The sequence below is a fragment of the Dendrobates tinctorius genome, unplaced genomic scaffold (genome assembly GCF_039654945.1).
Source record: "Dendrobates tinctorius isolate UK_male_01 unplaced genomic scaffold, ASM3965494v1 ptg000011l, whole genome shotgun sequence".
NCBI classification, from domain to species: domain Eukaryota; kingdom Metazoa; phylum Chordata; class Amphibia; order Anura; family Dendrobatidae; genus Dendrobates; species Dendrobates tinctorius.
Genome location: NW_027361679.1, coordinates 7,999,295 through 8,014,299, shown reverse-complemented (window position 1 = coordinate 8,014,299; position 15,005 = coordinate 7,999,295). Strand labels below are relative to the sequence as shown.

The following is a 15,005-nucleotide window of genomic DNA, read 5'->3' as shown; positions in this document are numbered from 1 at the left end:
ACTCAGCGCTTTTCTATTTCTGTTTTTGCTGGCAGCTCTGTGAGTTTAACTGAGCTTGCCCACTGCACGAGGGTGACGTAATAATCCCGTTCATTCTACCGCCTTGTATTCTGCCATCTCCTAGCAGCGGTCTTACCATCTGCCGCACGGTGGACCCCGGGTGGCGAAGGCACTTTATTTATAATTTTTATTTAGTGCCTTCCGCCACTCCTAACAATGGGAGAGTGATGCGAAAGAAGCGGTTTCTGCAAGCACGCCACAAACAGAGTTGCCTGATGTATGCAAAAGCACATTTGGACAAGCCAGTTACATTTTGGAAGAAGGTCCTGTGGACTGATGAAACAAAGGTTGAGTTGTTTGGTCATACAAAAAGGCGTTATGCATGGAGGCTAAAAAACACAGCATTCCAAGAAAAACACTTGCTACCCACAGTAAAATTTGGTGGAGGTTCCATCATGCTTTGGGGCTGTGTGGCCAATGCCGGCACCGGGAATCTTGTTAAAGTTGAGGGTCGCATGGATTCAACTCAGTATCAGCAGATTCTTGACAATAATGTGCAAGAATCAGTGACGAAGTTGAAGTTACGCAGGGGATGGATATTTCAGCAAGACAATGATCCAAAACACCGCTCCAAATTTACTCAGGCATTCATGCAGAGGAACAATTACAATGTTCTGGAATGGCCATCCCAGTCCCCAGACCTGAATATCATTGAACATCTGTGGGATGATTTGAAGCGGGCTGTCCATGCTCGGCGACCATCAAGCTTAACTGAACTGGAATTGTTTTGTAAACAGGAATGGTCACAAATACCTTCATCCAGGATCCAGGAACTCATTAATAGCTACAGGAAGCGACTAGAGGCTGTTATTTTTGCAAAAAGAGGTTCTACGAAATATTAATGTCACTTTTTTGTTGAGGTGCCCATACTTTTGCACTGGTCAAATTTTGTTTAAATGCAGATTGCACATTTTATGTTAGTACAATAAACCTCATATGAATCCAGAAATATAACTGAGTCCATCAGTTATTAGATATATGAAACTGAAATAGCTGTTGCAAAAACCAAAATTGTTATAAAGAAAAAAGGTTAACATTAATAGGGGTGCCCAAACTTTGACATATGACTGTAGTATGCATGTATGTTGTATGTATGTAGTATATATGAAGTATGTATGTAGTATGTATGTATGTTGTATAAATGTTGTATATATGTAGTATGTATATATATATATATATTTTTACATTCAACACATTAGCCGGATGATGGGACTACTACTGTCCCATCATTGGCTAATGTGTCAATCACTGTCATTGTAGCAGGCATAGCCCGATGGGACTTGTAGTCCCATCGGACGATGCCTGCACACAGACACAAAGACCCCCGGCAGGCCCGCACAGACCCCCGGCAGCCGGCACAGACCCCTGGCAGGCCCGCACAGACCCCCGGCAGGCCCGCACAGACCCCCGACAGGCCCGCAGACCCCGGCAGTCTGCACAGAACCCCGGCACCCGGCACAGACCCCCGGCAGGCCCACACAGACCCCCGGCAGTCTGCACAGACCCCCGGCAGGCCCGTACAGACCCCCGGCAGTAGTATATATGTAGTATATATGTAGTATATACTACATATATACTACATTAATACAACATACATACTACATATATACAACATTCATACAACTTACATACATACTACATATATACTACATTCATACAGCATACATACTGTACATACTACGTACATTCTACATACATACTACATTCATACAACATACATACATACTACATACATACTACATTCATACAACATACATACATACTACATATATACTACATTCATACAGCATACATACATTCTACATACATACTACATATATAATACATTCATACAACATACATACATACTACATATATACAACATTCATACAACATACATACATAAATAGTACATACTACATATATACTACATTCATACAACATACATACATACTACATTCATACTTCATATATACTACATTCATACAACATACATACATAATACATACATACTACATATACACTACATTCATACAACATACATACATACATACTACATACATACTACATTCATACAACATACATACATACTACATATATACTACATTCATACAACATACATACATACTACATTCATACTTCATATATACTACATTCATACAACATACATACATACTACATACATACTTCATATATACTACATTCATACAACATACATACATACATAAATACTACATACATACTACATATATACTACATTCATACAATATACATACATTCATAATACATAAATACTTCATATATACTACATTCATACAACATACATACATGCATACTACATACATACAACATATATACTACATTCATGCAACATGCATACATGCATACTACATACATACAACATGCTACAGACATACAAAATACATGCTACATACTTACTACATACATACAACATACATACATGCATATTACATACTACATACATACTACATATATACTACTATACTACATTCATACAACATACATACATACATAGTACATACTACATATATACAACATACATACAACATGCTACAGACATACAAAATACATACTACAGACATACTACATATATGCTACATTCATACAACATACATACATGCATACTACATACATACAACATACATACAACATGCTACAGACATACAAAATACATACTACATACTTAATACATAAATACAACATACATACATGCATACTACATACATACTATATATATACTACATTCATGCAACATACATACATGCATACATACATAGTACATACTACATACAACATGCTACAGACATACTACATACATGCTACATACAATACATTCATACAATACATACATATAGACATACAGTACATATAACATAGAGTACATACTCACCATCAAGTGATGGTGAGTATTTACTCTATGTTATATGTACTGTATGTCTATATGTATGTATTGTATGAATGTATGAATGTATTGTATGTAGTATGTATGTAGTATGTAGTATGTATGTAGCATGTTGTATGTATGTTGTATGTATGTAATATGTGCTATGTATGTATGTTGTATGAATGTAGTATATATGTAGCATGTATGTAGTATGTAGTATGCATGTATGTATGTTGTATGTAGTAAGTATGTAGTATGTATTTTGTATGTCTATAGCATGTTGTATGTATGTTGTATCAGGGAGTATATTGCTTGTTTGTTATTTTAATATTTTTTTACAGTGAGATGACACTGGCTTCGGGGAACAAAGTGACAAGTGATGGTATGTACTTTATGTTATATGTACTGTGTCTATATGTATATATTGTAAGAATGTATGAATGTATTGTATGTAGTATGTACAGTATGTTGTATGTCTGTAGTATGTATGTATTTTGTATGTCTGTAGCATGTTGTATGTATGTAGTATGTACTATGTATGTAGTATATATGTAGTATGTATGTAGTATGTAGTATGCATGTATGTATGTTGTATGAATGTAGTATATATGTAGTATGTATGTAGTATGTATGTATGTTGTATGAATGTAGTATATATGAAGCATGTATGTAGTATGTATGTATGCTGTATGCATGTAGTATATATGTAGTATGTATGTATGCTGTATGAATGTTGTATATATGTAGTATGTATGTATGTTGTATGAATGTAGTATATATGAAGCATGTATGTAGTATGTATGCTGTATGAATGTAGTATATATGTAGTATGTATGTATGCTGTATGAATGTTGTATATATGTAGTATGTATGTTGTATGTATGTTGTATGAATGTAGTATATATGTAGTATGTATGTGTTAGGAATCTGGGTCATTCTATGCATATGCAGCAACCCAGATTCTCACATTTGTCTCCAGAGGCTAAGTCCTTTTTCCCTGCTACTGAGCATGCTCACGGGACGAGCTCTCACTGGAGTTCAGGAGTCAGGTGCTCAGGTTCTGCTCCTGATTTGATTGTTTATGCTTGGGGCTCTGGAGATTTCCGGCAGGTCCCGTACGCTATAAAAAGTGTGCATGGCCGCTATGCCATGCGCTAGTATTTTCTATACTTGCTGCTGTGTGTTTGGTGATGGATGCTTGGTCTGGTGGATGACTTATTATGAAACCCCTTCCCTCTGATATTACGTTTGTGTGAGTGATTGGGTCAGCCAGTATTGCGCTAGCGCCAGCGCGCTCAAGCATCCTCTATTGCAGCAGCCTGCGTCCTGCATTGCGCCTGCTAACTTGCGCCTGCAGTCGTTTTGGCGTCCGCAGTTGCGACGCCGTGCACACGTTCAGTCACGGTAAGTCCTCTCGGCTGTAGTGACGTCTACAACTACTCCGATCCTTGGCTACCGTACGTGTGCCGCTGAGTGTCTGTGAATTTAATACAGACCCAGCGTTTTTGTATTTGTGTTCACGTGTGCAGCTCTGTGAGTCTTTTAACAGAGCTTGCTTTTGTGCATCAGGTGCAGTCCTTCCCTGTGCACATTACCGTCCTTGTGCTCTGCCTATTTAGCAGCGGTTATTACACCTGCCGCACCGTGGACCCCGGGCGGCGAACACGCTTTATTTTTATTTTTTTGAGCATGTTTCGTCGCCGTAACAGTATGTATGTAGTATGTATGTAGTATATATGTATGCTGTATGAATGTTGTATATATGTATGCTGTATGAATGTAGTATATATGTAGTATGTATGTATGTTGTATGAATGTAGTATATATGAAGGATGTATGTAGTATTTTTTTTTTTTTTTTTTACATTCAACACATTAGCCGGATGATGGGACTACTACTGTCCCATCATTGGCTAATGTGTCAATCACTGTCATTGTAGCAGGCATAGCCCGATGGGACTTGTAGTCCCATCGGACGATGCCTGCACAGACCCCCGGCAGTCCGCACAGACCCCCGGCAGGCCCGCACAGACATGCACAGTGTCCGCCCACGCACCGCCCACACTCTTCCGCCCCCTCCCGAACAGGATGTGCAAGTACAGAAAGGGTTTTTTTTAATTCCGATATTTCTGTCCCATTGACTTGAATGGGACTTTCGGAATCGGCGATACCCGATACTTTTTGGGTATCAGCCAATCCAATCCGATCCGATATTTCTCAATATCGGATGGTATCACTCAACACTAGTGTTGAGCATTCCGATACTGCAAATATCGGGTATAGGCCGATATTCACTGTATCGGAATTCCGATACCGAGTACCGATATTTTTACAATATCGGATGCCGGAATTGGAAGTTCCCATAATGCAATGAGCCACTGTTGTGGCTGTGATTGGCTGCTGAAATGATGTCATCATGATGCGCATTAACAGAAATAAACACTTGCAATAGATCATTCTGTTTGTAATGACTCTGTATAATGTGAGTTTCACTTTTTGTATTGAAGAACTGAAATAAATTTAGTGAGAAGCACATATATATATATATATATATATATATAACTTTTAATGTGTTTTACTACAAGCTCTCTGTTGGAGTAAATTATCTCAGACAGGAGACTACATATACTTTGTGGCCAAATGGAGCTTTTTATTATATGTTTTATATTTTCAGCTTTGGCACATGGAAAGTCATTGCAAAATTTAAACATGCACCACAGAGAGAATATACCACACAGTTCGAGGTGCAAGAATATGGTGAGCATCTACTAAATTTAATTAGTAATATGATTGGTCCTGAAAGTAAGAATATTATTTACTTAGTCAACAGATTGTGGACATTATAATTTCTGTATTATTACTCCTAGAGATGGACAAGTCGACCTGCTGCGGAGCGACTTCAAGTCGAATTTACTATAATTCATAAGTCCCCGTGATTTTGAACATTTTAAGATTTCATTCATGAAATCGGCCTCAAAAAAAGTACTTGCCATCTATTTCACATACTGCTGAAGACAGCAGCAGCAGCCAGAGAACAGGCTAATGAGCGGCATCCTCATAATGGCTTACAGCTATGACATCACTTGGTCTAGCGCAGCTAATTAGATGGGACTGGGGGACTATCACAGCAACTATAAAAGATGAACCCTGAGCAAGCAGCACAATTTTCACATTTTAAAGTGTAGGTTTAGCAAGTCATAGTGCACATCTTATTCCAGATAGGGGTAAAAAAAACTAAACCTGATTAAGGTGTACTACTGCAAGGATTCATGTGATATAAGGAGGTGCTGAACCTGCATAGCCATTCAGTGTGACTGTGAATTGATTAATCCAAGATATACCGCATTAACAGTACCTTAATAACAGCATTATTAAAAATCTATCCTTTTAAGGGTGGGGATCGCACAGACATAGATACTCTCATGTGAGTGAATTGGGCTGATTATGCTAATGTCACTATTCTCAAACTCTACCAGAGTTTTTTCCAAGTGTCATGTTAGTGTGATCTGATTCGCTCACATGAGAAAATCGTATCACTATCGTATTTCTCCATATTTTCCATTGCCTTTGTGCAAGTTCATCGGACTGCACTCTGATGACGTTCGAGTGCAGTTCAAATACAATGTTTTACACGTACCCATAGACTTGTACCAATGCACTCACCACATGCTATGATTGTTTTCTCGTGTGTGTGTATGTATGTATATATATATATATATATATATATATAACGCATATTGTGGTAGATCGTCTCACTCAGCTGTACACGGAGGTAGGCACAGCAACACTGTCTCTTTAAGATCTTCCATGGTTTATTATATGTAGCTTAAACCAAGGTGAAGCGAGAAGTAAACACTGCCTTCTGGGCAAAAACAGGCAAAACAATGTGGTATCACAAAGTACAGTCTTTGTGGTGGCAGGGATCAGCCCGCTCAGCGTTAGTGAGATCCATCTTTCAGGTGTTAGCATAAACACAAACACTTCTCTGGAGTGTTCCTCTACAGACACTGAACTTTGAACACCTTAGGAGGCCTTCTATTTAAACCCCAGACCACACCCTGGGGTGGAGATAAGGCGGACAGCCTCCCACCCGCTCTATGGTTGTCCACAAAAACCCATCCCTTAAACAAAATGGTCTGTTAACCCCTCGCAACACTTAATGTGCTGGAGGAAACTTACGGGTTCACATCACTGAAGCTAATAGCCTCCGTGAAACATATCTGCCCTCCAGCACTTTGCCAGTTACTTTGTCACAATATATGTTACCCCTTTGTTTTTACCTGCAAACATCAAAGAAGATGTCCATATGACTTTTAGCCTAAAGGAGTGCATTTCTCTTGTTACTTCATGAATGTATGATACACTTGCAGCTGTGCATCACCCTGATATATTCTATAAAAAGTTGTATGTATTGAAAACATTAACCAGACAAAAATGTGAAAAAAATGGTGCCCCTTTGCTCTTTCTATGTGGTCATGGTAAGCAGTATTCTGTAATTATTGTGGGATGATACAGTCATATGTCAAAGTTTGGGCACCCCTATTAATGTTAACCTTTTTTCTTTATAACAATTTTTTGGTTTTTGCAACAGTTATTTCAGTTTCATATATCTAATAACTGATGGACTCAGTTATATTTCTGGATTCAAATGAGGTTTATTGTACTAACAGAAATTGTGCAATCTGCATTTTAACAAAATTTGACCGGTGCAAAAGTATGGGCACCTCAACATAAAAGTGACATTAATATTTCGTAGATCCTCCTTTTGCAAAAATAACAGCCTCTAGTCGCTTCCTGTAGCTATTAATGTGTTCCTGGATGAAGGTATTTGTGACCATTCCTGTTTACAAAACAATTCCAGTTCAGTTAAGTTTGATGGTCGCTGAGCATGGACAGCCCGCTTCAAATCATCCCACAGATGTTCAATGATATTCAGGTCTGGGGACTGGGATGGCCATTCCAGAACATTGTAATTGTTCCTCTGCATGAATGCCTGAGTAGATTTGGAGCGGTGTTTTGGATCATTGTCTTGCTGAAATATCCATCCCCTGCGTAACTTCAACTTCGTCACTGATTCTTGCACATTATTGTCAAGAATCTGCTGATACTGAGTTGAATCCATGCGACCCTCAACTTTAACAAGATTCCCGGTGCCGGCATTGGCCACACAGGCCCAAAGCATGATGGAACCTCCACCAAATTTTACTGTGGGTAGCAAGTGTTTTTCTTGGAATGCTGTGTTTTTTAGCCTCCATGCATAACGCCTTTTTGTATGACCAAACAACTCAACCTTTGTTTCATCAGTCCACAGGACCTTCTTCCAAAATGTAACTGGCTTGTCCAAATGTGCTTTTGCATACCTCAGGCGACTCTGTTTGTGGCGTGCTTGCAGAAACGGCTTCTTTCGCATCACTCTCCCATACAGCTTCTCCTTGTGCAAAGTGCGCTGTATTGTTGACTGATGCACAGTGACACCATCTGCAGCAAGATGATGCTGCAGGTCTTTGGAGGTGGTCTGTGGATTGTCCTTGACTGTTCTCACCATTCTTCTTCTCTGCCTTTCTGATATTTTTCTTGGCCTGCCACTTCTGGGCTTAACAAGAACTGTACCTGTGTTCTTCCATTTCCTTACTATGTTCCTCACAGTGGAAACTGACAGGTTAAATCTCTGAGACAACTTTTTGTATCCTTCCCCTGAAAAGCTATGTTGAATAATCTTTGTTTTCAGATCATTTGAGAGTTGTTTTGAGGAGCCCATGATGCCATTCTTCATAGGAGAATCAAATAGGAGAACTACTTGCAAGTGGCCACCTTAAATACCTTTTCTCATGATTTGATACACCTGGCTATGAAGTTCAAAGCTCAATGAGGTTACAAAACCAATTTAGTGCTTCAGGAAGTCAGTAAAAAGTAGTTAGGAGTGTTCAAATCAAGAAAATAAGGGTGCCCATACTTTTGCACCGGTCAAATTTTGTTTAAATGCAGATTGCACATTTTCTGTTAGTACAATAAACCTCATTTGAATCCCAAAATATAACTGAGTCCATCAGTTATTAGATATATGAAACTGAAATAGCTGTTGCAAAAACCAAAATTGTTATAAAGAAAAAAGGTTAACATTAATAGGGGTGCCCAAACGTTAAAATATGACTGTATTTTATTAACATAAAGCAAAGCAATAACTATTAGATACCCACACTTTTAGACTCTCAATGTAAAAACAAAATGGGTGAATTTTTTGGGCTTTCAAAAGTGAGTAAAATTGGCTTATTACCGGCATATGCAGTGTTACCTGCTCTGACAAAATTTAGCTGAGTGGACACCTGCATGATTGACCAACAGACTCCTCTGTGATCTCCACAGATACAATGCTTCCCCTTCTGTGCCAGTGCTAGGGCAACAGCCGAGCCAGTAGAAACAGCTAGACTATGGTTATCATGATTGATCAGATGTATTATTTGCCATGTCAACAACCGGAAGCACTTCAGCAAACAGAGACTCTCCAACTGAGTAGCCAGTCCTTTCATTGGCAGATATCTTGAGCCTCGATCCCATAAACTTCTGGGTCAACAGATTGTACCTGTGGTAAGAACTGGGCCAGTTTACCATGAGTATAGTGTTATGTCTATAGAAAACAAAGACATTTTCTCTTAACCGCACTGTACAATTCATGTATTAGTGGATATCCAAGACATATTCAGCAATGAATGCATCAGGTGACTGGTGCTCAGCACTGTTACAGGAGAAAGGATTACAAACCGCTAGGTTCAAAACGCGTCTGCCCTTAGAACTCTTCCCACATCTTCCCACCTCTTCCTAATATTGCATCGATTACAGGAGAAAAATCCATAATATCAAAAAAGACATGGTGGAACGTCCTCCCTTTAAATGCAGTTTTATTTAGTCAAGTATGGTGACCCGCACCATGCAGATGGTGCACTCATCAACTCCACTAATGTCATGTCTGGCTTCCAGCGTATCGCCAGAGAAAGTGTTCAGTGCGGTCGGTTGCTTTATTGCACCCAGTCTGACCAGGTTGGCCACCACAAGAGTGGAAAGCCTAACATTTGTCAAAATGAATCAAGCATAGATCAGTGCTGACTTTTATACATCTTCAGCTCATGCCAATTTTAATCGACCCTACCATCTGTGTGCCTGACTACCCGATGTCTGTGTTCTCCACCGTTCTGCTGCCGCCAGTGCAGATGACCTGCACTTAACTGTGCAACTACCTTCTGTACATCATGTGATCCATACTATAGCACTACTGCTGCTGGGGCTGCCATTGCTAACCTTACACTGCCAGACATCTGTTTGTCTCCTGTGTTAGAATTTGTTACCATGTGGCTTCTGCCAATGCCCAGCCATGCCAGGCACATGCCGCCTGTCTGCCCACTGTGTTTTATAGCACTATACTTTGCTTTTGCTGCCTTAACACTACCAGACAATTCCTTAAGTACAAAAATACCCCAAACACTGGGAAATATAATCAAAGGCTCAACTCACTGAAAATGTAATAGCAAAAAACTCTCATAAATGAGCTATTAAGCATCACAAGAGATCAAAATGGAGTTTTTCAAGCTAAATAATTTATTTAGAATAATAGACAGAGCATAAATGCTAAATGCAAGTTACAGCAGACATAAACAGAATATAATTAAACCAGCACCTTGACAGTTTATAAAGATTTTTTCTGTACAAAACATGCAGTTTTTTTCTTCACAAATAGATTACATAGTAAACAGCAAACTCCCTATTTACATAATATGTATACCCAAATAGGGTGTTGCATACAATAAGTGCCCAGGGTAGGATACTGAATATAAAGTGCATAAGTGCCTTGTACCAATAAGCCTAAAAGGCGTTAAGTGTAAACAGAGTAAAGACTGCCTGTACAAAATCCAAAGTGGAATACAAGGGCTGCATTATAAAGTAACACTTACAGTCATGGCCAAAAGTTTAGAGAATGACACAAATATTATATTTTCACATGATCTGCTGGCCTCTGGTTTTTATGTGTTTGTCAGATTTTTTTGTCACATACAGAAATATAACTGCAATCATATTATGAGTAACAAAAGGTTATATTGACAGTTAGAATGAGTTAATGCAGCAAGTCAATATTTGCAGTGTTGACCCTTCTTCTTCAGGACCTCTGCAATTCTCCCTGGCATGCTCTCAATCAACTTCTGGATCAAATCCTGACTGATAGCAGTCCATTCTTGCAAAATCAATGCTTTTATTTTGTCTGAATTTGAAGGTTTTTGTTTGTCCACCCGTCTCTTGATGATTGACCACAAGTTCTCAATGGGATTAAGATATGGGGAGTTTCCAGGCCATAATCCCAAAATCTCTGTTTTGTTCCCTGAGCCATTTAGTTATCACCTTGGCTTTATGGCAATGTGCTCCATCATGTTGAAAAAGGCATTGTTGATCGCCAAACTGCTCTTGGACGGTTGGGAGAAGTTGCTCTTGGAGGACATTCTGGTATCATTCTTTATTCATGGCTGTGTTTTTAGGCAAGACTAAGAGAGAGCCCATTCCCTTGGCTGAGAAGCAACCCCACACATGAATGGTTTCAGGATGCTTGACAGTTGGCATGAGACAAGTCTGGTGGTAGCGCTCACCTGGTCTTCTCCGAATAAGCCGTTTTCCAGATGTCCCAAACAATCGAAAAGGGGATTCATCAGAGAAAATGACTTTACCCCAGTCCTCAGCAGTCCACTCCCTGTACCTCTTGCAGAATATCAGTCTGTCCATGATGTTTTTTCTGGAGAGAAGTGGCTTCTTTGCTGCCCTCCTTGAGACCAGGCCTTGCTCCAAGAATCTCCGCCTCACAGTGCGTGCAGATGCACTCACACCTGCCTGCTGCCATTCCTGAGCAAGCTCTGCACTGCTGGTAGCCAAATCCCGCAGCTGAAACACTTTTAAGAGACGGTCCTGATGCTTGCTGGTCTTTCTTGGGCGCCCTGGAGCCTTTTTGGCAACAAGGGAACCTCCCTCCTTGAAGTTCTTGATGATGCGATAGATTGTTGACTGAGGTGCAATCTTTCTAGCTGCGATACTCTTCCCTGTTAGGCCATTTTTGTGCAGTGCAATGATGACTGCACGTGTTTCTTTAGAGATAACCATGGTTAATAGAAGAGAAACAATGATGCCAAGCACCAGCCTCCTTTTCAATCAATCAAATCAATCAATCAAATTTATTATTGCCAAGTACATATTACATATATACAAGGAATTCTTTGTGGCAAAGAGGCAACATAATATATAACAGATACAACAAGTAACATCTAACAAGACAGATACAGTATATAGTCTACACATGACGATTTAATTCTTGAACAGAGAGTGGATAGAAGCTGTTCATATGGCGGTTGGTGCTGCATTTGGGGACTCTGGAGCGACGTCCTGAAGGGAGTAGTTGGAATGAGGAGTGTCCCGGGTGAGAGGAATTGAAATTTTCAATGCGTGGGATCGAATACTCTTATCATAGAGATCCTGGATTTTAGGCAGGGGGGAACCTATAATTCTCTCTGCTGTTCTGAAAGTCCTTTGTAAGCGGAGTTTGTCATGCGCAGTGGCTCCCCCATACCAGACTATCAGAGAGGAACAAATCACAGATCTGATGACAGCATTAAAGAATAAGATCGGCAGATTCTTAGACAAACCATATCCTTTCAGCTGACGCAGGAGGAACATCCTCTGTTGTGCTTTCCTTATAACAGCATCCACGTTTTTCCCCCATTTAAGATCCTGAGAGATGATAACACCAAGGAATTTGGTCTCTGTGACCCTAAGAACCACTTCGTCATGGATGTAGATTGGAAGTATCTCATGTTGATCTTTCCTAAAATCCACAACCATCTCAGCAGTTTTTTTAGTGTTGAGTACAAGATTATTGGCTTTACACCAGTCACATATTCTTTCCACCTCACTCCGATACAAGTCTTCAGCATTTCCTGAGTGTCATATCATCGGCAAATTTCAAGATTTTTACTGAGTCTGCTGAAGAGATGCAATCATTCGTATAGAGAGAAAACAGTAACTGGGACAAAACACACCCCTGAGGTGCCCCGATGTTTGTGACCAAGGTGTCCGAAGTGAATGGTCCAACTTTTACACTCTGTATCCTGGCTGTCAGGAGGTTATAAATCCACAAGCATAAGTTGAGAGGGACTCCAAGAGCTACCATTTTCTTATTAAGTAAATTCGGATCAATGGTATTGAACGCTGAGCTAAAGTCCATGAAAAGAATCCGGACTTATGAGTGCAGTTCATCTGTATGATCCAAAATGTACTTCAGTGCCAGATTTACAGTGTCGTTTGTCGAACGATTCTCCTTATAGGCAAACTGAAGCGGGTCCCATAGCTTCTGCGTGAATTTTATCAGGTGGGACATCATAATTCTTTCGAAGACTTTCATAGCTATAGATGTGAGTGCTACTGGACTATAGTCGTTCAACTCAGAGGATCCCACTTTCTTGGGGACAGGGATAATTGTGGAATTTTTCCAACACTGAGGTACAACGCACTCTTTCAGTGACACATTGTATATATTTGTCAGTATAGGGGCAAGCTGGGTAGCACATACTTTCAGACACATTGGAGATACACCATCAGGGCCAGGTGCCTTTTTGACCTTAAGTCCCTTCAGGATGCGTATCACCTCCGCCTTGGAGATCACTACTTGGGTGTTGCACAATGAATGATCTTTATATGAACAGACTGAGGAGCTTAGAGATGAATAGCCACTGTGTGTAGAGCTTGCCTCAAATCTGCAGTAGAATTAATTTAACTCTGCTGCCAGACTTCTGGGGTTCACTATAGTGGGGTGGCTTTTATAATTGGTGACCTCTCTTAATCCTCTCCATGCAGATCTAGTATCTTTTGATGAGAACCTTTCCTCCAGAATCTTTGCATACTCGTGTTTGGCTAACTTGATCTCTTTAGATAGCGAGTTCCGAAGTTTTAAAGTGTCCAGTGGTGTCATTCTTGCTTAATCATGACAGATTGATCTCCAGCCCTGTCCTCATCAACACCCACACCTGTGTTAATGGAGCAATCACTGAAACGATGTTAGCTGGTCCTTTTAACCCCTTCGCACCCGGGCCTGTTTTTGCCTTCGTGACCGGGCCAATTTTTTCAATTCTGACCAGTGTCACTTTATGAGGTCATAACTCTAGAACGCTTCAACGGATCCTACTGATTCTGAAAATGTTTTCTCATGACATATTGTACTTCATGATGGTGGTAAAATTTTTTAGATATGATCTGCGCTTATTTGTTAAAAAAATCAAAATTTGGCAAAAATTTAGAAAATTTTGCAATTTTCAAACTTTTAATTTTTATGCCCTTAAATCAGAGAGTGATATCGCACAAAATAGTTAATAAATAACATTTCCCACATGTCTACTTTACATCTGCACAATTTCGGAAACATAATTTTTTTTTTTTAGGAATTTATAAGGGTTAAAAGTTGACCAGCGATTTCTCATTTTTACAACAAAATTTGCAACACCATTTTTTTTTTTAGGGACCACCTCACATTTGAAGTGAGTTTGGGGGGTCAATATGACAGAAAATACCCAAAAGTGACACCATTCTAAAAACTGCACCTCTCAATGTACTCAAAACCACATTCAAGAAGTTTATTAACCCTTCAGGTGCTTCACATGAATGAATGGAATATGGAAGGAAAAAATAAACATTTAACTTTTTTTCACAAACCTTTTACTTCAAAACCATTTTTTTTTATTTTCACAAGTGTAAAAAGATAAAATGAACCACAACATTTTTTGTGCAATTTCTCCCGAATACACCAATACCCTGTATGTGGGGCTAAACCACTGTTTGAGCACACGGAAGAGCTCAGAACGGAAGGAGTGCCGTTTGACTTTTCAATGCAGAATTGGCTGGAATTGAGATTGGATGCCATGTCGCATTTGGAGAGCCCCTGATGTACCTAAACAGTGGAAACCCCCCACAAGTGACCCCATTTTGGAAACTAGACCCCTTAAAGAACTTATCTAGATGTGTCGTGAACACTTTGAACCCCCAAG

At 39.6% G+C, this 15,005-nt stretch overlaps 1 protein-coding gene across 2 annotated transcripts in view; it reads left to right on the top strand.

Annotated features, from left to right (window-relative positions):
• Positions 1-15,005, top strand: part of LOC141100922 (venom factor-like) — a 481,958-nt gene that overhangs the window by 83,276 nt on the left and 383,677 nt on the right. For both annotated transcript variants that reach the window (XM_073589703.1, XM_073589701.1), the window contains exon 6: positions 5,618-5,700. In XM_073589703.1, the coding sequence (XP_073445804.1) occupies positions 5,618-5,700 (83 nt within the window). The remainder of the gene's footprint in view (positions 1-5,617; positions 5,701-15,005) is intronic.